General features: G+C 46.0%; 1 protein-coding gene across 1 annotated transcript in view; it reads left to right on the top strand.

Moving 5' to 3' along the window:
• Positions 1–1,597: 1,597 nt before the first annotated feature.
• BSN (bassoon presynaptic cytomatrix protein) overlaps positions 1,598–26,602 on the top strand; it is an 87,726-nt gene continuing 62,721 nt past the window's right edge. Inside the window, exon 1 of the mRNA XM_066352048.1 lies at positions 1,598–1,870. Within this exon, the coding sequence (XP_066208145.1) occupies positions 1,641–1,870 (230 nt within the window). The 5' untranslated portion in view covers positions 1,598–1,640. The remainder of the gene's footprint in view (positions 1,871–26,602) is intronic.

Here is a 26,602-nt window from a genome sequence, read left to right as displayed (position 1 = left end):
TTGTGGAGCCTCCTGGAGCCTAGATTTGCACACATGGTTACCAGACATTCACGAAGATGATTTAAACACAGGAGAAAACAGCAAGGACCATCAATAACACAGGCAGATAGGCTCTCATCATCCCAGGCAGTCAGTGAGCCCAGGCTCAGGGACGCTCCATCCTGGAGGTAGGAAGAGCAGCTAAGTGTATGGGGAAAGCCCAGTCAAGGTCTGTCCATCAGCCTGACTATTCTTTTTTTTTTTTTAATTTTTATTTTATTTATTCATTTTAGAGAGGAGAGAGAGAGAGAGAGAGGGAGAGAGAGAGAGAGAGAGAGGAGAGAGAGACAGGGGGGAGCTGGAAGCATCAACTCCCATATGTGCCTTGACCAGGCAAGCCCAGGGCTCGAAGTGGTGACCTCAGCATTTCCAGGTCGATGCTTTACCCACTGCGCCACCACAGGGCCTGACTATTCTTGTTCACTGGCATCCCTAGATTAGTCCAGGTTGGGTCAGAAGTACAGACATCTTGTTTGATATATTGTACTTCTCTTATTAGGAGAATTAAATGGGTTTGTAAAATGGGTCCAAGTTTCCTTAAATTCTTCTACACAGCCATGATTTATGAAGCAAGAAATACTTTAGAATATAGTCGGAATCTTGGGAGAGCACAGGTTTGTGTGAGAAGACGTGAGACAGACCATACTGTGTAGTGCGCATACTCTACAATCTGTAGAAGTGAGGTAACAGAGAGTCATTTAGTGAGTTCTCAGGTTAGTGCAGAGGCAGCTTGCAGCCTCCCAGCTAGACAGTCCCTGGAAACCTGAGGCCTCTGACAAATATCAGCTCTTCTTCCCCGTCCCCAAGGTCACGGTCCCAGGGCCTGCTGAGGCACCCTTCCAAATGGCTTCAGGCCAGCCCTGACACACCCTCCGTCTTTTCTAGGGCCACTGCCTGAGACTGTCCCGCGGGACCAGGCCGCAGCGTGAATCCCAGATGGTTCCCATTACCATCTGGATAAACTGTCCACTCCCTAGCTGGCCTTTGACACCCTCACAATGGGCCCCATCACTCAGCATGCTCCAGCTCCGTCCTTTCATGACCTTGCGCCTCTGAACACTGTTCGTTTGCCTCTCCAACTCTTAAACATCTTTGAGGCCACAGTCGGGTGGCTCCTCTCTGAGGCCTGTCCACACGAAGCCTGCCATCTGAGACACTGAGGTTACCCAAAGGAAAGCTCTTATGCCCCCTTTCCCTGGAGCAGGAGGCGCGACGCCCCCAGGGTCCTTTCTCAAGGACTGTGCCCCTCCATCCCGGTTTGGTGGGACTGTCCCGGCAGCCCCAGCCGGGCTCGCGGGCCGCGTCGGCCTCGGAGGGCGCATGCGTTGGTCCCGAAGGCTGGTTCCCAGTGACCCCGCCGCCGGCTCGTGGCTACGCGTCCTCACAGGCCGGCGGGAGCGCGCGCGTGTTGGAGGGAGCGGGGAGGAGCGTGTGCAGAGAAGGGGCGCGCAGGCCGCGCATACGCATGCGCAGCGGCAGGCGGCGGCGCGAGCCGAGCTGGGAGATGGCGGCGGCGGCGGCGCCGAGAGAGTGAGCAGCCGCCCGGGAGCCGCCGGCCCGGGCTCAGAGCGACCCCGACTCCGCCCGCCCGCCCGCTTGCCATGGGCAACGAGGCCAGCCTGGAGGGCGGCGCTGGCGACGGGCCGGTGCCGCCCGGAGGCCCCGGCCCGGGTCCGGGCCCCGGTGCAGGGAAGCCGCCTTCAGCACCGGCCGGCGGCGGACAGCTCCCCGCGGCTGGAGCTGCGCGGGCGACCGCGGGACCACCCGGCTCCGGCCCCGGCCCCGGCCCCAGCCCCAGCCCCGGCCCGGGCCCTGGCACGGGCCCGGGCAGGTAAGCGCGGGTCGCGGCTCCCCGGGGTGGGGGAGAGCTGCAGCTTGTGGCCAGGGCCGGGGCCCATGACCCCGCGATCTAGGCTGGACAGCGAGGTCGGACTTCCGGCCACACTTTGCCCCCAGCCCTGCTGGTGTGAGCCAGGTGGTCTCGGGAGGCGGCCCTCCCTTTCCAGCAGCACCGCCTTGGCTAGGTAGGGTGGTGAGCGCAGGATCAGTCGGGGCCTGCAGACCGTGACTTCGTCACGAACCCCAAATTTTCTTCTCCCCAACGCTGGGCTCACGAGGGTCTTATGTAACCTCAGCCTGGTCCCTTTGCACTGGGGAGCAGTGGGATGGAAAACGTCCTCCCTGTCTGCTGGTGTCTGTGTGTGTCCATTGTGTTGGGTTGAGAAAAGAGCACAATGGGAGTGGCTGTCAGGGAAGATAAGTGTCACTGCGAGGAACACAGAGATATGGAAATAGTTGGACCATGAACTTGGTCATGCGCTTTGCTTGGGCATTTAGTGGCTATAATCATCTTTGGAGAAAGGGAAAATGCCACTGGACACCAAAAGCTATTTATTTGAGCTCAACAATACTAACAAGGATCAGGTACTTTCACCAAGATTTAGTGAAACACTTTGGGCTGAAGCAAAAATGCTTTTGAATCATCTAGCACCAAATAATGTTTCTGTTGTCTTATGACTTAGATTACCACCTCAAACCAGTGGAAAAGCTGAAACCCACACAGAATGCTTTAAACAGAACATATCTGATCAAATACCACAAAACCAGCTTGTTTAAAATGTATGCCAACCAAGGTCCTATAAAAACAATCAAGTGGCAGTGAATGCAGTGGAAGGGAATGCTAACATATAGTAAAATCAGTCAGGAAAGTTACTGAGAGATAACAGGATAAAATGGAAGGCATTATCTTTACACCAAATAACCCTGGGGAGTAGCAAAATGGGGGGGGGAGAGTGCTTCCAGCTCCATGTGACCCGTTGACAATATTGCTTTGACTTTTCTGAGTAGGAACACATAAACTGTGAGGGAACATCATTTTTGATTCTACAGCTGCCCAACTGTACCTCTCGTATGTTTGTTTCCTCAGAAGTAATTTCTTAGACAACTAACAGTAATGAGAGGCTCTTAGTAGCCCGAAGCCTGCCACAGACAGGCCAGTATCCCTTTTAGAGGGGGTTTGCCCATTTTACATTAGCTATTACAGTAATGCAGTCGGATGGCACACAATTCTCAGCACTGCAAATACTGTCCATTTTGCTGCGTGTTGAGCTGCTGTTTGAGTTTTAGCATGAGCGAGGCTCACCCAGGTTTATCAAGCTCCTCCTCAAAGGGAGAACCTCTAAGCTGAATGGAAAAACACCTTGGTATTGGGAATTATCTATATGGGGAATTTGACATTTCTCTCCCGGTAACCAAACAGGCTGCTCTGCTTGTAGTTTACCTGGTGTTGCAAAACCAAGCATATGGAATTTTGGAAAGACTTGGGCAGCTCAGAAGAACAGGAAGGAGGCTGGTGTCTGCTGCTCCCATACCTTTTCAGTCTCATTTCCACCCTGTCTGTGCATTCTGCTATAGGGCTGACCTACACACTACTGTGAGTTAGGGGGACCATGGGCTCCTGCTGGGTTTAGTGGTCACATAATCTTGCTCCTGGCTGTGGGCAAGGTTCACACATGGGCCTGTGGTGTTAAGGTCTCTATGGCCATCAGGCTCAGGTGTTGAGCTGCCTTTTTATCACCAAAGCACGGGACTGGGGACCCTTAGGAAACAGGGATTTATTCTTCCAGCTAGTATTCAACTTCTCCCAGTATGTCAGCTGAGCAGTACATTCATGGTAGGTCTCTCCTTCAGTATCAGAATAGCTTCTGCTTCCTCTTACCAGAGCATCTCAGGTACTTGATGCCAAATTTAGCATGTTCTGTTCTGAGAAGCTGCTGAGCAGATTGGCCCATTGATGGTGAAAAAGCCCTGTGGCATGTGCTTCTGGGCATTCAAGAGAGAGTGTTGGCATAGTTTCAGGCCAGCTTGTGAATTTGGGGGCAGTTGGAAACCTCATAGAGATAGGTGGAGGATCAGGTAAGGAGGAGATTTTTTTTACCAACCCCAGAGGGCAATGAAACCAAGGTTCTGGGGCGGTTGATTGGGCTCTTCCTGTTGGCATGTTAACCTTTGTCACCCCAGGCTGAATTAGTCTTTTCATTCTCATACTGAGCTGACTTGGGCTTTGTGTGTGTGTGTGGGGGTGACTGCGGCAGTTGTGACTGAAGAGCCTGACTTGAATCCTGTGAAGAGCAGCATCACCACACCCATAGTGCTGCTTCAACAACATCCATAATGCTGCCCATTTGGGTGATATAGCACTTTGGGCATCGGAGGGTCCCTCGAGGCAGGGCTGTTTCGCCTCTGGAATCAGGGTCATATGTACTATGCCTTTCCCAAGGAGTGCCAGGCTGGGGGTGGCTGAACTCTGTCTCAGGCTCCACTCCCCAAGCTTATGCCCTGCTGTGGGCTGCATCTTCCTAGAGAAAGGGGCACCTTTCATTTATTCATCCATTGACTTACTTTATGGACATTTGATGTACATCAGATGCCTGACATACAGCGAAGTCTTCAAGTTGACAGTACTTTTCCTGTACACACACCCATGACATACAACCTGTTCAAATGATCTAACCCTAGAAAAGACCTTTAAAAAATTGCACAAAGGACCCATGTATAATCTATGTCAGTCCTGGGGACTTGCACATGTTTGGACATTTGCAAATTGATCATTAGTCAATCAGCCAAGGTATATTTATTTATCAGTATCAAGAGCAAGCACTGTGCTGGGCTTTGAGGAGGGACTAGAAGGGAGTACAGTGCTCTCCTGTCCTCTGGCATCTCACAGTCTGGTTGATCAGACAGCTTTTGAAGAGCCGAATCATGGACGGACCCAAGGAGTGACACTGCAGGCAGTTCAGTGTCTTAGAAGTGACAAATAGGCAGCACGTATAGAAGGGTTGTCAAGTGAGAAGAGTGAAGAGGCAGAGCCAGGCTTTAAAAGCAGGAAAAACCCAGGGTATCTGGAGAAATGGCATGAGGAGTGTAGTCCACACAGGCAGGGACAGTAAGCAGAGAATGGAGCCAAGGGCAGGGGTGTGGAGGAGAGCTGGGGCAAGCCAGGCACGGCGCCTTTCCCTTATTAACCATCAAAACCTGTGGTCTATGCCAAGATTGCCTCTCACTCACTTCCAGTTCACATACCGTGGAGACATCTTGAGCCAAAAGCAGCTTAGCCCAGAAAACTGGTCCTGTCCTGGAAGGTGGGCAGGGCTACTCTGAGAACCACACCTACAGTGCCTTTCTCAAAATGGGTTTTTCATAATTATATCTCAATGAAATATTTTTTAAAGATGGGTTTATCAGGCATAACATCTCTGGTCTGGACTTTTTATATCAGTTAACAGGCTCTAGAAAAATCTGGAACTAATTTATAAGGATAAAATGAAAGGATACAATTGCCAGGGTTGGAAATAATGTTCCTTTATCATTTAAAGATTGTTTGGCTCTAGCCTGACCTGTGGTGGCGCAGTGGATAAAGTGTTGACCTGGAAATGCTGAGGTCGCCGGTTCGAAACCCTGGGCTTGCCTGGTCAAGGCACATATGGGAGTTGATGCTTCCAGCTCCTCCCCCCCTTCTCTCTCTCTGTCTCTCTCTCCTCTCTCTCCCTTTCTGTCTGTCTCTCTCTCTCCTCTCTAAAAATGAATAATATAAAATAAAATAAAATAAAAAGATTGTTTGGCTCTAGTGGCCGGATTCTCATGGAGGGCATGTAGTGGGGTTTGTACTAAAGTCTAACATCTGAATGGTGATCACATCAAAATTTCACCCAAAGGGGGAAATCATTTTTACATTTCTTGCCAGGGAGAGTGGGGCAGCTTTGAAAATATAGCTGTTCCCAGCATTAAGACTGATAAGATGCTGCCAATAAAAAAAAAGTTATGAAGACATTAGGGGGAGAAAGGCTATCTTTTAAGGTAACTTTTTTTTTCAGGGATAGAGAGAGAGTCAGAGAGAGGGATAGACAGGGACAGACAGACAGGAATGGAGAGAAATGAGAAGCATCAATCATCAGTTTTTTGTTGCGACACCTTAGTTGTTCATTGATTGCTTTTTCATATGTGCCTTGACCGTGGGGCTACAGTAGACCGAGTAACCCCTTGCTCGAGCCAGTGACCTTGGATTCAAGCTGGTGACCACTCAAGCTGGCCACCTCGGGGTCTCGAACCTGGGTCCTCTGCATCCCAGTCCAATGCTCTATCCACTGCGCCACCGCCTGGTTAGGCCTAAGGTAACTTTTTATTACAGAAAATTTCAAATGTACATAAAAGTAGTGACACTAAGCCAATGGACTCCCATGTTCCCCTTGCCTAGCCACAGCTCATGGCTGATCCAGTTTTATCATCTTCCTCACTTCCCATGCATTATGGAAGTAACTTTCAGATATCTCAACATTTCATCATCAATATTTCAGCGTGTATGTCTAGAGAATAAAGGCTTTGTGTGAATATTACCACAGCACCATGATCACATCCAGACAGGATCATGGTCCCTTCTTAATCTCAGCAAATATTTTTTTGTGTGTGTGTGACAGAGACAGAGAGAGAGACAGAGAGAGGGACAGATAGGGACAGACAGACAGGAAGGGAGAGAAATGAGAAGCATCAATTCTTCGTTGTGGCACCTTAGTTGTTCATTGACTGCTTTCTCATATGTGCCTTGATGGGGTGGGGTGGAGGGGCTCCAGCAGAGCGAGTGACCCCTTGCTCAAGCCAGTGACCTTGGGCTCAAGCTAGCGACCTTGGGCTTCAAGCCAGCGACCTTTGGGCTCAAGCCAGTGACCATGGGGTCATGTCTATGATCCCATGCTCAAGCCAGTGACCCTGCACTCAAGCTGGTGAGCCCGCGCTCAAGCCAGTGACCTTGGGGTTTTGAACCTGGGTCCTCCACATCCCAGTCCGATGCTCTATCAACTGTGCCACTGCCTGGTCAGGCATCTCAGCAAATATCAAGGCTCAGTTTTTCTGATTATCTTATGAATTTATTTTATAATTGGTTTGATCTGCAGAGGGTCTACACATTGCATTTTTTTGATAAATCTCTTGATGTATCATTAAGTCTGTAGATCGTCTCTCCTCCCCCCCCCCCCAGGCATTGATGATTGGAGAACTGAGTCCTTTGTCCTATGGTTTCTCATATTCTGGATTGTGCCGACTATATCCCTATGGTGTCATTTATGGTGTTCTTCTGTCCCACGTTTTTCCTATAAACTGGGAATTACATTTAGAAGCCATTCAGGTTCTAATTTCATTCTTTTGGCCAAGAAATTCTAAATTTTTAAAAAAGAGTTTGTTAAAGACTTCAGACATGAAGGGGCTAGAAGTTCATGGAAACAGAGCCAGACTTCAGACTAGTTTGGGAGCCAAAGGAATCATGCAATGTATCACTTTTCTGTTCTCTTGCTAAGTCCTTCCTCTAACTAGGCTTGGTTCAGAGCTTCAGGAGGCAAAGCTTTCAGAGCACTTGGGTCATGACTTGTCCCCCAACTTTGTGGAGCCCTCCCTGTGTATGTAAGTAGCAGGCTGTTGATGATAGGATTGGGAGCTTAAATAAAACCTCTCTCTTCTCAGAGGTCCTGCCCACCTGAATGGGGCTCTTTACTCTTGTTGGTGATAGAGGTGGAAGGGACAGACCCTGGTATGTGTGGACTCCCTGAGGAGAATCTGTTTCTGGAGCTGCGGCCCGTGTACAGTAAGTTGGGGCTGACTGTGGAGGTAGGTTGGCAAAACTGCCACAACAGTTATAACTACCATTGTTGGATGCGTGATTCATCATTGGCATTCTGCTAGGGGTTTGGCACATACACTTAAGCCTCGCTCCACCTGCCTGGCCATGTAGTTCTCACAGGCCCTGTCCGTCCTGGCCTTAATTGTCCTTCTTGCCTAGGGACTCTTACGTGGTGAAATGGTGTCTGAGACAAGTGTGTCTTCAGCAAAGGCTAAGTGTCACTTTAGGACTTGAAGCCCTCCTAGTAAACTGGGACTTGGTGGGCAACCTTAGCGTGGGGACTTCTGCCCAGGCCTCTCATTTGGCTCCAGGGACATGTCATTGATGGTGTCTATGGTATTGATCACGGTATTGACAATGCCTTAGTAGGACTTGCTCAGCCTCCTTTTCTGCAGGGATCTCTCCATCTCCATTCACCAGCACGGAGGCGAAAGCTAGTTGTAGCTGGGGAATGAAACGGGACCCTGGCCTCTGGGATCCAGCCTGTGGTAAGGGGAAAGGAATTCTGGGGTTCTACCCTGTGGTTTCCTCTCTTCAGATAGGGTCTGGCATTCCCTCAGCCCATGTGTCTTACACTCTAGGTTCTGGTCAGCTGTGCCTATGGGATGGAGCTGGTGAGCATGCTTCCTGTCTCATCTGTGTTGTACCTTGGGCCTTGGGCTGGGCACAGTGCTACTCTGATACCTCTGCCCTGTTCTTTGCTTTTATGGGCATCAAGGGTTCTGAAGAGAACCTTGCTCTGGCAGAGACCCCTTGTCTGGGGTCTCTACTTGTTTCTAACAAGGGGGTCATATGGAGGCATATAGGGAGCCTCCAGGGAGTTCTAGGTCACCATTGGGGTCAAACCCAGAACTGCTTGGAGAGGCCTGGCTGCCCCTGAAGTGGGTGTGGCTGCTCTCAGGGGCCAAGGTGAAGAACTTTTCCCCGGGAGACTTGGCCCCAACTGTGAGGAGATCAAAGAGCTTCAGCAGTTTGTCCACAATCTCATGCAAGGTTCACCCAACCTGGTCCCATCTGGGACTGCTCCCTGGACCCAAAGGAGCCAGCGCTGTGGCTCAGTGAGGGAGCTGTCCCTGCCAAGGGTGCTGAAAGAACCAGTAAGTAAAGCATTGGGTGCTTTGGAGGAAAGGGGAAGTAAGGAATTTCCCCATAGTCAGACTTATACATTTCATACATCTGAGAATGCAGGTAGGTAATAAGGATTGCCTGTATTTTCTATATATGGGAGCAATTGTGAGAGATTTCTACAATTAAATTCTACTTAGAAGGATTTTAAAGTAAAATTTTACCCATGTATAGAATTCAGGAAATCCCTTGCTGGGCACCTACCTAGTAGACGCCTGGCCCTGGGTGAAATGTGAGGAACAAAGGAAGGGGCACAAAATGGGCTCTACTCTCACGGGCCTCACAGTGAGGGGGGAGTAGAGACCCTTGTTCAGATCTTTCCCTCCAGGGCCTTCGAGGCAAGCTCGTCCTTGCCTCCTCTGCCTCACAGAGGTGAGATAAATGCAGGCCTGACAAAAAGAGGGGTTGTACTATTTCAGATTCTGAAATAGCTGAGCATATATTTGTATGGTATTTTACAGCTTACAAGACACATTCACAATTCTGTTGGGAGCTCTAAAGGCCTAATATGAGAGATCTAGAAGAACAGCCAGCACACTGACTTTAGCAAACCGAAATGCCATACACTGAGCACAGCTGGAGAACCGCGTCACTACTCTGCCTCCTGCTCTGAGAAGATGGAAAATTTAGCAGGAGGCTGGGGAGGGCTTTGAGGACAGGAAAAGATCAGGAAGTAGGACATTTGAGCACAGGAGAGGGCAGGGTGGGGTGGAGATGAAGAACAGTGGAAGCATCCTGGGTGAGGTCAGAAACTCAGGTTTGACTCAGTCCTGACACGGCCCCAAACTGGCTGCACCATTTGTACGTGTTGGGTAGAGCCTCAGTTCTTTCTGTCTGTAAAATGAGAGATCTAACTGGCTGATCTCCAAAGTCTCTCCACCTCTGACAGCTTCCGTCAGATGAGTAGAAAGGAAGAGTGATGCTTCCCGTTGTTGCTCAGCCCCACTAAGGAGAGAAAACAAGTTCAACACACACCCTTGAAGTTAATTACAAGCAGCTTTAAATGAAGAGGATTGCTCTTTCAGCTTCTCCAGAGATCTTTCAGACTGGACGAGATGACCTCACAATCAGGCCTGCAGTCAGGAGCAGCGCTGGCCGGCACCTGGCTTCTCAGTTGCTCCTGGTAGACAGGAGCTCGTGGAAAGCTGTCGGCCTCCTTGTACTGGGCCGGCCAGCCTGCAAGCCCCCGCCTGGGCCGCCATGCCTTCTGCAGCCCCCTGTTCCCAGCCGTGCGCTGCTGCTCATCTCAGGAGTGTTGTCTCATTGTATCCCATAGGTGTTCTGGCAGCAGCCAGTGTGCCCACGATTTCCAGGGGAGCTGGGGTTGGCAAACACTTCGTGGTGGGGGAGGGCAAGGCATGGGAAGGGCTGGCCTGAAAATGACTTTAGTTCTGTCCCCTTTGGTTGGGCAGTTGGGCAAATTTCTTCACTTGTAGAGTGAGGAGATGGGTGTGGTGCTCACTGTAGTTTCTCCAGCTGCCCTGTGGGTTCTGTGGGCTCAGGCCAGACCTCCTTCAATGTCAAGGTCCAGCGTGGGATGCCACTTTCTTCAGGGGCAGGGGATGGTTTAAATCATTATTGATTTTTTTAGAAAGAGGGGAAGGGCCTGACCAGGCAGTGGTGCAGGATAGAGCTTCGGACTGGGATGTGGAGGACCCAGGTTCGAGACCCCGAGGTCGCCAGCCTGAGTGCGGGCTCATCTGGTTTGAGCAAGGCTCACCAGCTTGGACCCAAGGTCGCTGGCTTGAGCAAGGGGTTACTCGGTCTGCTGAAGGCCTGTGGTCAAGGCACATATGAGAAAGTAATCAATGAACAACTAAGGTGTCGCAACGAAAAACTGATGATTGATGCTTCTCATCTCTCTCCGTTCCCGTCTATCTGTCCCTATCTATCCCTCTCTCTGACTCTCTCTCTGTCTCTGCAAAAAAAGAAAAAAGAAAAAAGAAAAACAAGAAAGAGGGTAAGGGAGAGAGAGAGAAAGAGAGACAGAGACATCAACCTGTTTCTCTCTGTGCCCTGAATGGGGACCGAACCCACAACCTTTGCATATAAGGATGATGCTCTAACCAACCAAACTATCTGGCCAGGGCATGTCCTGCCCATCTTTTATTTTGGGTATCTAATCTAACCCCCAATGGATACCAGAATGTCTGCTGTCATATTCCCTGAAGGCAGCACTGCCTTGGTGTGAATACTCCAGTGGTCATTGGTTTCTGGTCTCTCCTAGGCAGATGGCTCTACTATTAGAAAGTTCTTTATTTCTATTTGTCTGAAATGGGTTTCCTTATACCTGCTTCTTTTGGTCCTCAGTCTGCCCTCTGGCACAGCTGACTTATCTGCTTATATGTTTAGCAGAAGCGCACTATATTCTCATCTCCTCAATCCCCATCTTCTACTTTAGACTTGACTTCTCCAGCTGCTGTGGCTGGGATGTGACTCTGGGGCTCTTGCCAACCAGGGCTGTTCTGTGCAGGGCTGTCAGTATCCTCAGGACAGGGAGGCTTATAGAATGTACTCAGTGCTCAGCTTGTCACATAGACTAGATGTGACAGTCTGAAGAACAAGGGGCCTTTGCTCATGCAACCTGAGAACACTTTCCCACAGCTTCCTGAGCACTCTCTGGCCCTACACCCTTCACTTGTCCAGTCTCATGTGAGCTCTGTCAGATAGTTTCTTCCATCCTGGGCCTGTGCAGCCTGAGTGTGAATCTGCGGGGCTTGCCTGGGTCCCTGCCATGTCTTCTCTGGCTGTGTTTAGAGATCCCTTCCAACCAAATGAGAACTTTTGGATCCCAACTCTGTTGAACTGGGGGTTATAACTAAGGCAGTGTGTTTGTTTTGGGAATCTCACTGTGAAGCCTTCTCCCCTTGTTATGGCTCTGTGAGCCCACTTTCCAAATCCCTGTACCTGATCTTGAGTGGCCAGTGTTGGACTTTTGAGGCCAAGGTCTTAGTAACTCAGGTTTTGTGGTGGTGCCAGCTAGTGACAGTGGTAGAGCCAGGGCTGTATTGGAGAGACAACCATCCTTTGTGTCCCAGCCGTGGCAGCCCCTGTGTACTACAGAGTAGACCCTGTGCAGGCCTGCCCTTCCTTGGTGGGCCAAGTCATGCTGGCTTCTCTTTGGGGTGTGTCAGTCTTTGACTTTGTAAGGTCTATGTCCCCAAGAGCAGAAAATGCTCTGTGGATGAAAATTTCAAATACAAAAAAAATAGAGAAAAGATGGTATGATGAACTTGCTTCTGTGAACCCATCACTCAGTTTCAACAATGGTCTCTGTTTTGGCAATTTGTTTCATCTGTAGTCCTCCAACATTTTTTTTGGCCAGAGTATTTTCAGTCAAAATCTAAACATAGGCCTTGACTAGGTAGCTTAGTTGGTTGGAGCATCGTCCCAATATGCCAAGGTTGTGGGTTCAATCCCCAATCAGGGCACATACAAGAATCAGCCAGTGGGCCCTGACTGGTTGGCTCAGTGGTAGAGCCAACCAGTCAGGTGTGTGGATGTCCCAGATTCGATTCCTGGTCAGGGCACACAGGAGAAGCACCCATCTCTTTCTCCACATTTCCCCCTCTTGCTTCTCTGTCTCTCTCTTCCCCTCCTGCAGCCATGGCTTGATTAGAGTGAGTTGGCCTCGGGCACTGAGGATGGTTCCATGAATCAGCACTGAGGATGGTTCCATGGCCTCTGCCTCAGATGCTAAGAAGAGCTTGGTTGCTGAGCAATGGAGGAACAGCCCCAAATGGGCAGAACATTGCCCACTAGTGGGCTTGCTGGATGGATCCCAGTCAGGGCACATGTGCGGGCGTCTATCTCTCTGCCTCCCCTCTTCTCACTGAATTACAAAAAAAGAACCAACCAATGAATAAATAAGTGGAACAACAAAATTGATGTCTCTCTCTTTCTCCCTCTCTTCCTCCCTCCTTTCCCCTCTCTTTATCTCTCTTTCCCCTTCCCTCATTCTCTCCCTCCTTCCTCTCTCTCTAAAAAATCAATAAGTAAAATTTTTGTTTTAGAAAATAGCTGTGAAAAAGCTCCAAAAAAGAAATCTAAACATATTATTTCATCAAATGCTTTAAGATGTACCTCTAATAGTTAAAAGTTGTTTTTTATTTTAATCTAATGACATTATCACAGCTAAAAAAGTTAAATGTAATTTTATAATATAACCTAATACCCAATCAATGTTCAGTTTTTCTTGATCTCAAAACTTGTTTATTTATTAGCAAGAGAGACAGAGACAGACAGACAGGAAGGGAGAGAAATCAGAAGCATCAACTCATAGTTGAATCATTTTAGTTGTTCATTGGTTGTTTCTCATACATGCTTTGATGGGGGAGGCTCCAGCTGAGCCAGTGACCCCTTGCTCAAGCCAGCAACCATGGGATCATGTCTATGATTCTAAGCTCAAGCCAGCAACCCTGCGCTCAAACTGGTGAGCCTGCGCTCAAGCTGATGACCATGGGGTTTCGAACTTCAGCGTCCCAGATCAATGCTATATCCACAATGCCACCACCTGATCAGGCAACAAAAAGGACTTTTTAGAGTTGGTTTGTTTATATCAGGATCCAAGCAAACTTTGCATATATATAGACTATTATATATATATATTTCAAAATAATATGTATTTTTACTAACTATAATACTAATGAATATGGTTTAGATTTCCTAGTGGTTTCTTCTGAAGTCACCGGCTTGATCAAGGGCTTATCAGCTTGAGTGCGGGGTTACTGGCTTGAGCATGGGATCATAAACATGAGCCCAAGGTTGCTGGCTTAAGCAAGGGGTCACTCGCTGTGCTATAGCCCCCCAGTCAAGGCACATATGTGAAAGTATTCAATGAACAACTAAGGAGCCACAATGAAGAATTGATGCTTCTCATCTCTCTTCCTTCCTGTCTGTCTGTCCCTATCTGTCCCTTTCTCTGACTCTCGATCTGTCTCTGTCAAAAAAAAAAAAAAAAGAAAAGAAAAAACATTTTCTAGTGGTTTCTTTTGTTCTTAGTTTATATCTTTCCAGGGTGTATAACCAAAGTTTTGTGTTTTAGAGTTATTATAAACAATTCTTGCACTGGCCTATTGGTTGGTTAAAGCATTATCCTAATAAGCAAAGGTTGCGGGTTTGATCCCCGGTTAGGGCACATACAGGAACAGATTGATGTTTCTGTCTCTCTCTTTCCCTTCCTCTCTCTCTAAAATCAATAAATAAAAATTTAAAAAATAATTCTACTCTATATGGATGCCACTAAGAGTATGTCCAATTAAGCCCCCTTTTTTCAGTTTGTGTTCAGTTTATAAGGACTGTTTTTTGATCACTATCTCTTGCTACCATCATACTGCACAATAAGTCAGCCAAAACTCAGCGACTTCAAACAGCAGCTTTTATTCTCACTCATGTGTTTGCTTGCTGACTAAGATTCCTGATCTAGGCTAGGTTCCAGGCTGTGGTGAGTCCATATCTGCTCCACGTGTCTCTCTTGGTCATCAGACAGCAGGGTAGCCAGATCATGTTTTCCCATGGTGATGACAGACGCACAAAAGAGCATGCCTAACCAGACACACACACTCCCTCTCTCTCTCTCTCTCTCTCTCTCTCTTTTTCTCTCTCTCTCTCACACTTGAAGCCTCTGCTTGAAATCACACATCTACTAACATTCCTTTAGTCAAAGCAATTTCTAGTTCAGCCCAAAGTTAAGGGGTGGTGTTGCATTAACTATGGCTGAATAACAAATTACCCCAAAACTTAGTGACATAAAACAAACATTATATTGCTCACAGATTCTGTAGGTCAGAAAGTCAGGCAGGTTGCAGTGGGCTGGCTCATTTCAGCTCCACAGTGTCCGGAGCTTCAGCTGGAAGACTTTAGGGCTGGGGACTGGAAACGTCTGGCACGTGTCTTCCCCATGCACATGTCGTAGAGTTGATGCTGGCTGTTCCCTGGGGGCCTCGGTGCTCCTCCATGTGGGCTAGTTTGAGCTTCTTCACAACAAAGTTGCTGAGTTCCAGGGGTGTCCTGAGGGAAAGAGAGAGAGAGGAAGCCAGGTGGAAGCTGTACTGCCTTTTATGACCTAGTCCAGGGGTTGGGAACCTATGGCTCACGAGTCAGATGTGGCTCTTTTGATGGCTGCATCTGGCTCGCAGACAAATCTTTAATAAAAAAAATAATAGCATTAAAAATATAAAACATTCTCATGTATTACAATCCATTCATTTCCTACCGCTCATGTTCATGGATGTGGGTGGCTGGAGCCAATCACAGCTGTCCTCCAGGACAACACCAAATTTTTATGGGATAACACATAACGTACACAGGTCATTGTATGGTTCTCATGGAATTACATTTTAAAATATGTGGCGTTCATGGCTCTCAGCCAAAAAGGTTCCTGACCCCTGACTTAGTCTCATAGACTTGCATTTTACTTCTGTCACATTCTAGTGATTGAGGCAGTTACAAAGTCCTGTCTAGGTTAGAGAGGAGGGGACATGGACTCCATCTCCTGATTGAATGTTCAGGTTCTATAAGAGCATGTGGGACTGGAAATCTTGCTGAGACCAGTTTTGGAAAATAGAGTTTGCCACAGCTGAAAAATATACTCTACCTTTAGTAGGAGGAATTGCAAAGTCACATGGCAAAGGGCAGAAATCCATGGAAGGTAAAGAATTGAGAGCAATGTCACCTACCATACATTGGTATCCTCAGTATCCAAAATCCATGGATGCTCAAGTCCCTTACATAAAATAGCTTAGGCCTGACCAGGCGGTGGCACAGTGGATAGAGCGTCGGACTGGGATACGGCGGACCCAGGTTCGAGACCCGAGGTCACCAGCTTGGGCGCGGGCTTATCTGGTTTGAGCATGGCTCACCTCAAGTAAGGGGTTACTTGGTGTGCTGAAGGCCCATGATCAAGGCACATATGAGAGAGCAAACCATGAACAACTAAGGTGTCGCAACGAAAAACTGATGATTGATGCTTCTCATCTCTCTTCGTCCCTGTCTGTCCGTCTCTCTCTGTCACTGTAAAAAAAAAAAAATTAGTCTGACCTGTGGTGGCACAGTGGATAACGTCGACCTGGCACACTGAGGTCGCTGTTTCGAAACCCTGCACTTGTCTGGTCAAGGCACATATGGGAGTTGATGCTTCCTGCTCCTCCCTCTTCTCTCTCTCACTCTCTCTCCTCTCTAAAAAATAAAATAAATTAAAAAAAAAAATAAATTAAAAAAAATAGTTTAGTATTTGTAAATAACATAGCCATGTTCTCCCGTGTCCTTTAAATCATCTCTAGATTACTTATAGTACCTAATACAATGTAAATGACATATAAATAGTTGCTATACTGTATTATTTAGGGAATAATGGCAAGAAAAAAATCTATACATGTTCAGTACAGAAGCAAACATTATAGGCCTAACTATAGTAATATACATCAGCAACAATATAACTTTGCAACAATGTAACACTCTTGGGGGAAAAAAAAATATATCTATATCTATATCTAGAGAGAGAGAGAGAGAGAGGAAGGGAGATGAGAAGCTTCAACTTGTAGTTGTGATATTCTTAGTTGTTCATTGATTGCTTTTCATACATGCCTTGACTTGACCAGGGGGCTCCAGCTGAGCCAGTGACCCCTTGCTCAAGACAGCGACCTTGGGTTCAGGCCAGTGACCTTGGGCTTCAAGCCAGTGACCATGGGGTCATGTCTGTGATCCTATGCTGAAGGCAGAGACCCTGCACTCAAGCTGGTGAGCCTGTGCTCAAGCCAGATAAGTCTGTCCTCAAGCCAGCAACCTTGGGGTTTTGAACCTGGGTCCTCAGCACTCCAAGTCAACACTCTATCCACTGTTCCACCAGCTGGTCAGGTTATTGGGACTATTTTCAATCTACAGTTGGTTGACTCTGTGGATGCAGAATCCATCTGAAGGCTAACTATACATTTTTCTTTTTCTTTTCTTTTTTTTTGTATTTTAATTTGTTTATTTTAGGGAGGAGAGGAAGAGAGAAGGGGGGGGAGGAGCTGGAAGCATCAACTCCCATATGTGCTTTGACCAGGCAAGCCTAGGGTTTCGAACCTGCAACCTCAGCGTTCCAGGTTGCCACTTTATCTACTGCACCACCACAGGTCAGGCCTCTTTTTGATTCCAAATAAAATGAGTGAGTTGAATTGAAAGAAGTCTAGTTCCACCTTGTTCCCTTCCAACTTTTTTATTCCTTCCCTGATAAGAAACCCTTTTTATCAGTTTTTTGCCATTGTTTCTTTTTGAAAATATAAGAAGAATACATTTATTTACCTCTCTTTTTTATAAAAGGTAGAAGTCCCTAAACACTTTTCTGTACTTCGCTTTTCTCACGTGACACATCCCGACAATCACCCTGTCGTGGGATAGCAGACACACCCGGTTCCATTGGCACCTGTACCGCGCTCTATCATGCGGACATGCCACGGTTCATCCGCAGACGTTGGCCTGTATCTGGTGTATACATCACTTTCCACTTTTGCCAATGTGTCTGTGGGATAGTTACTTAGAAGTCAGATTGCTGAAATAAAATGGTGAGTGCACATTTTGTTGCGTGTTGCCAAGCCTGAGGGGGGCAAGAGCAGAAGCGGGGAACTAGGGAGGGGCGCAGACAGTATTCAGGTTGAAAGGATGGTCACTGACCAGGACGAGGGGATGGTGGGAAGGGAGAGGGGCTGAAAGTGCTGAAAAGTGCCCAACCTCTGAAAGTATTCTGGACGTAGAGCTGGAGTTGCTGAAGAGTTAGAGAAAGAAAGTCAGTGGACCCCTGAGTTTTGGCCTGAGCTTCTGGTGCAGCAGGGATGGGGCCTGAGGTTAGGGGTTTGTTCCTGGGCAAGTTGTGTTTTAGAGGCACCCAAGGGAGATGTTAGGTAGGCAGCTGGGTATTCAAGTCTGGGCTGGAAAAATAAAGTAGCACTTCACCTGCAAATGCATTAATATTAATGCCACCTGGTTCCTACAAGTACCCTGAGAAAGATAAGGAAGTGGAAGGGATTGAGACAATACTGGCGTTCCGAGAGGGCACGTCAAGCATGTTTGATTCAAAAGACATTTATTTTATCAAATGAAATGCTGGAAATGAAAGCACTCAGCAAAAGGCCTGGCATTAAAATGTCACTTGTTCCTGCCCAGGACTGAGGATATAAAGGTGAACAGGTAGATTAACATCCCTATTTCCTAACACAAAGGATGTTTGAAATAAGCTTATTAGGGGTGAGGTCCCTACCCCCTGAAAGCTCTGACACAACAGGGGACCCCCTGGGGGCTCAGAGGACCCACTGTGGTCCATTCTCCTCATCTTCACACGTGGCTGCTAACACAGACACAGAATTTTGGGCCTCAGGAGCTAACTTAGTGGACAAGCCCACACGCTTTAGGCCCTGATGGAGTGTATAGCCTTCAGGAAAAAGACCCACAACCACGGAAGTGATTCCATTGAAATGTGTTGGGTATGATTTCGTGACGTGCTGCAGGGATGGGGTTAGACACATAAGATGACACGGGCCAGCACCACCAACACCCTGTGCGAATTAATTTCTCCGGAGACCCTGCTTTATCTCCAGGGAAGTCTTTGCTCCTGAGAGATTCTCATTTTGAGACCGTTGTTTCTGTGTCTAACGTTTTGGTTTAATGTTTACTTTTGTTCATTCAGTAAGCATTGGCTAGTCTCACTGTGCATCAGGGTCAGTGCAGACTGGGAGTTCTCAGAGGAAATGCAGTCGTGGGCCCTGCTGGATCCCAGTCTGGGGGCACAGGAAGAGCTCAGGCGAGGCCACACGCTTAAGAGAAAGGAGCAGCAACACTTCTCTGCGGCCCCCACTGTGGGTATCAGAGCACTGGTGTCCTGCCAGTCTTGGAGAGGATTTCTTTTGTGCCTGGACAGGCCTGGGCCTCAGATGAGGGCTGCTTGTCCCTTAACCCCTTAAATGGAGACACACACACGCGCGCGCACACACACACACACACACACACTGTTCCTGCTACCTCCTGAGGCTCCAGGAACAACGCCAATCCAATGGCCAGTTTCAGCAGACATTTTCATTTTCCTGACCTTAGCTGCCGGGAGCTCCCTCTGACCACACTTTCCTTCTGGAACGCCTTTCTTGGTTTCTGTAGCACCAGGAGTAGCACTTGTCACTCTCCTTTGTGGCACTACTTGCCCTGCCTGCCTGAGGTCCCCACTACTCAGCCCTGAGCCATGTCTCTTCTGCCCTCACTAGGCCCCGCCAGGGCTTCTGCCTGAAAGGTGCCACCTGCTACAGCTCCCACACCCTCTGCAGCTTAGGCCCTCCAGCTCCCTGTGGGCATCTCCTATGCAGAGTGCCATGTCTGGCCCCCTCACTTCTCTCCCTTTTAGCAGAAGGAGTACTCACATGCTGGTTTGTAGAACCTCTTTTCTTGGGAAAACTTGAGCCCGTACCACAACGGAACTAATCTGACATGAAGACTTTTTGAGGACAGGAATGTCAATGATTTTGTTTGGTGTCCAGAAGAGAATTTGAAAAGTCTTGTGTTTGGAACAGAGGCTTCCCAGGCCTGGGCTCTCCAGTACCCCAGCGTCAGTGGGAGCAGCTCAGCAGAGTGTAGACTGTCAAAGAATATTTCAAGTGATGCCCTGGCCAGATAGCTCAGTTGGTTAGAGCATTGTCCAGATATACAGAGGTTGCTGGTTTGATCCCCAGTCAGGGCACATACAGAAACAGATCGATATTTCTGTCTTTCCCTTTCACTCTCTCTAAAATCTATTAAAAAAAAAAAATTTCAAGTGGGGAAATATAATCCAACTTGGACAGTCTTAGGCCAAAAAAGGGGCCATGTTATAAGACCAGAGTGGTGTCTTTCAGAACCTAGGAGTAGTTTACAGCCAGGCCTCAGGAAAGGATGAGGCCAGGGAGACAGCCCCTCTCTGCTGCTTTTCTGCTCTGAGAGGCTCGCTATGAGCTAGAGGCCAGTTTCAGCTCTGACCCACAGTGCAGGTGGGACTGTGTCGTACACAGTCTGCACAGGGCCCTTCTGCAGCTGCAGGAGAGATGAAGATAAGAGGTGAATTTGGGGGGAATTCTGAAAGGTTAATACATCTTCCCCACTCTTCTTCCCCTTACTTCCTCTCCCCCTTCCCTCTCATGGCAAGACTGACCCCAGGGCCACCTCTCCAACTGTTTGACCAGTGACCTCTTATAGTCTGTCCGCCAAGGGTCTTGAGGCTTTCAGCCGTTTGTTCATTGTTTTAGAGCTGAGTCTGCCAGGCCCGTCCCAGTCTCTGCTTTCATAGATGACAGGATTGTGCTTTTCTTGCCAGACCCGTTTCATTATTGGGGTCAGTTTTCACTTTCATGGCCTCCTTGAATTCCTCAGCTGCACAGACGGAAGGGGAAGCCTGATAGATAGATGGTTTCTGCCAGGTGCCTCTTTTAGAGACCATTCTCAGGTACTTAGACTCTGGTTTCTCTTCAGATCGCATAAATCTTTCGCCTTTTACTCAGGTACTCTTAGGTTTAGAAAGGCCACCTTAAGGGACCTGGGCTTCATGCACATTTGTTCTTCCTCTCCTTCCCAGTCACTGTGCCAGGTTCGGAGATGTAGTGGTGAGTAGAGCGGGCACAGTTCTATTCTTGAGGAGCTAAGGGACTAGTGGGGGAGACTGGCATTAATCACACACAAAACAGTGCTGTCAAAAAAGCAGGACCAGAAGCCATGAGATCTAGGTCACCACGTAGGTGACACCAGAGTGGGACTATATGTATGGGGTGTGTCTGAGAGGTGAGTAGGAGTCAAGAAAGCAGGTAGGTGGAGAGGCAAGGGGGCCAAGCCTTCTGGGCAGGAGGAACCACATATGCAAAAGCCCTGAGGCTCATGTTCAAAAAAGCAGGAGGTTCATTTTCAGTGGAAGATGGACCAGAAGCCTGTTGGGAGCAAAGGGGCATGGTCTGGCAAGAGTCCACACAGCCTATTTTCAGCCAGGACATTTGCTACAACTGCTGGGGCTGGTTGTTTGGATGGAGTCTGCCTTCTGTGTCCCCTCTGAGCACTCCCTAGCTTTCTCCTCTGGCATCCAATGGGAGCTCACTGCCCCTCCCCACTGCTGGGCTGTTTGTCCAGCAAGCTGACCCTGCCGCTGTGGGAGGACACCAGGACAGTCACTGGCCCCTGAATACAGGTAGAGAGTTAGCAGCAGTGCTTTTTTTTTTTTTTCTTTTCGCACTTTTCCGAAGCTGGAAATGGGGAGGCAGTTCCACCCATTGTTCCACCCGGCATGCCCACCAGGGGGCGATGCTCTGCCCCGCTGGGGCATCGCTTTGCTGCATCCAGAGCCATTCCAGCGCCTGAGGCAGAGGCCACAGAGCCATCCTCAGCGCCCAGGCCATCTTTGCTCCAATGGAGCCTTGGCTGCGGGAGGGGAAGAGAGAGACAGAGAGGAAGGAGGGGGGAGGGGTGGAGAAGCAGATGGGCGCTTCTCCTGTGTGCCCTGGCCGGGAATCGAACCCGGGACTCCTGCACGCCAGGCCGATGCGCTACCACTGAGCCACCCGGCCAGGGCCCAGCAGTGCTTTTTAAGACATGTTTTCAGATGCATAGTCAAGATCCTATCTTTCCCAGGGCTTACCACATGTAGAGGCAATGTTGAGTGTGGTCATTCCACCAGACTCCTCAACTAAGTGGATAGCTCACTGTCCACCCTTAGAGGCTGTCTGCATGATCTCTACTGCTGGCCAGCATATCAAAGTGCCCCTCTAAACCTCTTCCATGTGCACCGCTTTTGACTCACCTTACACCCTGGAGGAACTGGTATCCAGGTGAGACACAGAAGGTCAGGTGGTGGGAGGGATGTGGGAACGATGGGTGTGAAGCGCTATCCATTGTGGTTTTGATTTGCATTTCTCTTATACTAATGATTTCAACATATTTTCATGTGCTTATCGTCCATTTCTATATCTCCTTTAGAGAAATATCTATTCAAATTCTTTGCCTATTTTTTAAATTGGGCTGTCTTTTTATTGAGTTGTAAAAGTTCTTTATATATTCTGGATAGTAGACTGCTATTGGACATTTGATTTGCAAAATTTTTTTTCCATTTTATGGTTGTTTATTTACTCTTTTAATGAAACATTTACAATACAAAAGTTTTAAATCTTGATTTAGTTCAATTTACTTATATTTTGTTGTTGCTTGAGCTTTTTGGTTTTGTATCTTAGAAAATTGTCCAACCCAAGTTCATGATTTGTTCCTGTTTTTTTCTAAGAGGTTCATAGTTTTAGGTTCTAAGAGGTTCATAGTTCTTACACATTGGTCTATGATCCATTTTAATTAATTTGTATGTATGGTGTGATATTTTTTTCATATGTGGTCTTTATCATGTTGAGGAAATCCCTTCTATTCCAAGTTTATTCCTAAATCAGCTTTGATCATGAAATATTAAATTTTGTCAAGTGCTTTTCCATATCAACTGAGATGGTTATGTGGCTTTTTTCTTTATTCTATTAATATGGTATATTATAGGGATTGATTTTCAAATGTTCAGTCGCCCCTGTATTCCAGGAATAAATCCCATTTGGTCATGTTGCATAATCCTTCTAACATGCTGCTGAATTTGGTTTGCTAATATTTTCTTGAGGACTTTTGCAACTATATTCATAAGGAAAATTAATTTTTAGTTCTTTTATTCTAGTATCTTTGTTCATCTGAATTCTTTTTCAGTGTTTAGTAGAATTCACCAGTGAAGCCACCTGGACCAGGGCTTTTCTTTGGAGAAGTTATGAAATTACTAATGCAATCCTTTTACTTGTTTTAGGACTATTTAGATTTTCTTTTTTTAAATTGCTTCCTGATTTTGTATTGGTAGTTTGCATCTTTCTTGGAATTTGTCCATTTTATCTGAATTACCTCAGGGTATATGATCTTCATAGTATTCTCTGGAAATCCTTTATTTATCTAAGATCAGCAGTGATTTAACCTTTTTCCTTTCTGATTTGAGTCTTTTTTCTCTTTTTGATCAAAAGAATGTTTGTTGACTTTCTTGATCTTTTCAAAGAACCATTTTTTATTTCATTGATTTTTTTTTTCTATTTTCTGTTCCTTTACTTATGTTATCATTTTTATTGTTTTCTTCATTGTAATTGTATTTAGTTTGCTCTTCTTTTTCTAGGTATTAAGATGGAATATTAGGTTATTGAATTGAAGTGTTTTTGTATGTTTGTTTGTTTTATTTTGTTTTAGCAAGAGAGAGAAAGAGAGACAGGAAGGGAGAGAGATGAGAAATATCAACTCATAGTTTGCGGCACTTTAGTTTTTCACTGTTGCTTCTCATTCAAACCAGCGACCTTGGGGTTTTGAACCTGGGACTTCAATATCCCAGGTTGATGCTCTATCCAGTGTGCCACGACCAGTCAGGCGAATTGTTTGTTTGACAGAGACAGAGAGAGGGATAGATAGGGACAGACAGACAGGAAGGGAGAGATGAGAAGCATCAATTCTTCGTTGCAGCATCTTAGTTGTTAACTGATTGCTTTTTCATACGTGCCTTGCCTGGGAGGCAACTGCAGAGCAAGTGACCCCTTGCTCAAGCCAGCGACCTTGGGCTCAAGCTGGTGAGTTCACACTCAAACCAGTTGAGCCCACACTCAAGCTAGCAACCTCGGGGTTTCGAACCGGAGTCCTCCATATCCCAGTCCAATGCTCTATCCACTGCTCCACCGCCTGGTCAGGCAGGTGAATTCTTTTTTAATAGAGGCGTTTTCGGCTATAAATTTCCCTCTGAACACTGCTTTTACTGCATCCTATATATTTTGGTATGCTGTGTTCTCAGTTTCAGTCCTCTCAAAGTGTTTTCTAATTCCTTTGTCATTTCTTCTTTGACTCACTGATTATTGAAGAATATATTGCTTAATTTATACTTGTTTGTGAATTCTTTCAGTTGCTGATTTCTAATTTATTATGTTGTGTTTAGAGAACATACAGTGTATGATTTTAATTCTCTTAAACTTATTGAGACTTGTTTTATGGTCTAGCCTAAGGTCTAACCTGGAGAATGTTCCTTGTGCACTTTAGAAGAATGTGCATTCTGCTGTTGTTGGGTGGAAGGTTTTATAGATGCCTATTAGTTACAATGTTGCTCAAGTCTTCTGTTTTCTTGTTGATCTTCTGGCTAGTTGTTCTAAGCTTTATTAATAGTGTATTGAAATCTCCAATTATTGTTGAATTTTTTTTTTTTGGTATTTTTCTGAAGCTGGAAACGGGGAGAGACAGTCAGACAGACTCCCGCATGTGCCCGACCGGGATCCACCTGGCATGCCCACCAGGGGGTGATGCTCTGCCCCTCCGGGGGGCGTTGCTCTGTTGCGACCAGAGCCACTCTAGCGCCTGAGACAGAGGCCACATAGCCATCCCCAGCGCCCGGGCCATTTTTGCTCCAATGGAGCCTCGGCTGTGGGAGGGGAAGAGAGAGACAGAAAGGAAGGAGAGAGGGAGGGGGGAGAAGCAGATGGGCGCTTCCCCTGTGTGCCCTGGCTGGGAATCGAACCTGGGACTTCTGCACGCCAGGCCGACGCTCTACCACTGAGCCAACCAGCCAGGGCCTATTGTTGAATTTTTTATTTCTTCCTTTAATTCTGTCAGTTTTGCCTCATGTATTTTGGTGCTCCATTTTTAGGGTATATATGTTTATAATTATATATAATTATATATATTATATACTAATTGTATAATTGCATTTAAATATAAATAATTATTTATAATTTTAATCTTTCTAATGGATTCAACTTTTTATCAATCTTTATTTTCAGCAACTTTTTAAATTCTATAGTCTATTTTGTCTGATATTAGTATAGTCACTTTAGGTCTTTTATGGTTGCTGTTTGCACGGTAATCTTTTCCCATTAAAAAAATTTCAAATTATTTGTATAGTTTCATCTAAAATGTGTCTCTTGGATGTAGCATATAGCTAGATTTTAAAAATCAAGTCTGAGCCCTGGCAAGATAGCTCAGTAGGTTAGAGCTTTGACCAGAAGAAGCACAGAGGTTGGCAGTTTGATCCTCTGTCAATGCACATACAGGAATAGATCTATGTTTCTGTCTCTCTCTCTTTCCCATGCTCTCTCTATAAAATCAATAAGACTTTTTTTTAAAAAAAGTAAAAAATCAAGTCTGATAATCTTTGCCTTTTGATTGTTGTTTAATTAATTTTTATTTAAATAATGTTTTGTTATCATTGAATTTACATCAGCCAACTTGCTTTTTGTTTTTTATATGTGTCATGTTTTTTATTCTTCTCACTTTCCTTTAATGGCTTCTTTTGTATTAAGGGACATTTTCTAGTGAAACATTTGAATTCCTGTGATATTTTAATTATATATTTTAAAATTATTTGCCTAGTGGTTGCTTTAAAGCTTCCAATATATATCTTAGTTTGTCAATATCTACTTCAGATTTATGCCAACTTAGTTCCATTGAAAAATAGAAACTTGACTCATTAGCTTCATTACTTCCCTCCCTCCTTTTGTGTTATTATTGTTATACATGTTATATCTATATGTGTTACAAACCCTGCCTGGCCTGTGGTGGCACGGCAGATAGAGTGTCAACCTAGAATGCTGACTGAGGTCGCTGGTTCAAAATCCTGGGCTTGCCAGGTTAAGGCACATACAACAAGCTAGTAATGAACAACTAAAACAAAGCAGCTATACTTCTCATTTTCCCCACACTGCCCCCCTTCCGTCATCTCTGTAAAATCCATAAATGCAATCTTTAAAAACATTGTATACGCTACAAACTCAACAATGCATTGCTATAATTATTACCCTATATAATATTATATAACGTTATAATCACATATAGATCTTTTATAGAAATAGAAAAAAACAGAGGACAAGTGTATATTTGTAGAATTTGTTATATTAACCTTCTTATCATTTCTGACTCTCCTCATTCTTTCCTGTGGATTCGAGATACTGTCTGATGTCATTTCTTTACTTCAGTACTGATTTGTTCCTACCCATCTCCTTGTGCTCTTTTTATCAGACATATTACATTTCTATACATGATAAGCTCAACAATACATACACACAGAATGTTATTCAATTGCCTTTTAACCAGTTAAGAGAATAAATGAGAAGAAATAAGCAATTATACTTTGTTATACTTACCTACATAATTACCTTCTCCAGCCCTCTGGGTTTTTTTTGTGTGTGTAGATTCAAATTACCATGTGGCGTCACTTGCTTTCTACCTGAGGAAATTCCTGTGTTATTTCTTAACCCTCTCCCAGCTTTGTTGAGGTATAATTGACCTTTATATTTCTTGTAAATGCAATTTACTATCAACAATTTTTTCTGCTTTTGTTTATCTGAAAGTATCTTTATTTTGCCTTCATTAATATTTGTCCATCTTCCAGAGATTTGTAAGATAGTTTTATATTCATTACTAAAAAAGATTGTTGGCTGTGATAAGATTAAGAATCAAAGACATAGAATAATATTGCGAAATGATTAAATATCAACACATTTCTCATTCACAGTTTTTAAAAATGGCAACCAATAGTGTAGAATAATTTGACTTTATTAAAAATTGAGTTCCCAGTGGTAACATTTTGCAAAACTATAGTATAATATCACCATTAGAGTATTGACATTCATAGAACCCACCAATCTTACTCGTATTTCTCTAGTTTTACTTGTACTTATTTGAGTTTGTGCTTATTAAATTTGTGCATATAATCTTATCACTTGTGTAGATTTGTGTATTCACTATTACAGTCAAGATTCTGAAGAT

Source organism: Saccopteryx leptura, chromosome 10 (assembly GCF_036850995.1).
Source record: "Saccopteryx leptura isolate mSacLep1 chromosome 10, mSacLep1_pri_phased_curated, whole genome shotgun sequence".
NCBI lineage: Eukaryota > Metazoa > Chordata > Mammalia > Chiroptera > Emballonuridae > Saccopteryx > Saccopteryx leptura.
The sequence above is the reverse complement of the archived record's forward strand: the minus strand, read 5'-3'. Positions and strand labels throughout refer to the sequence as shown.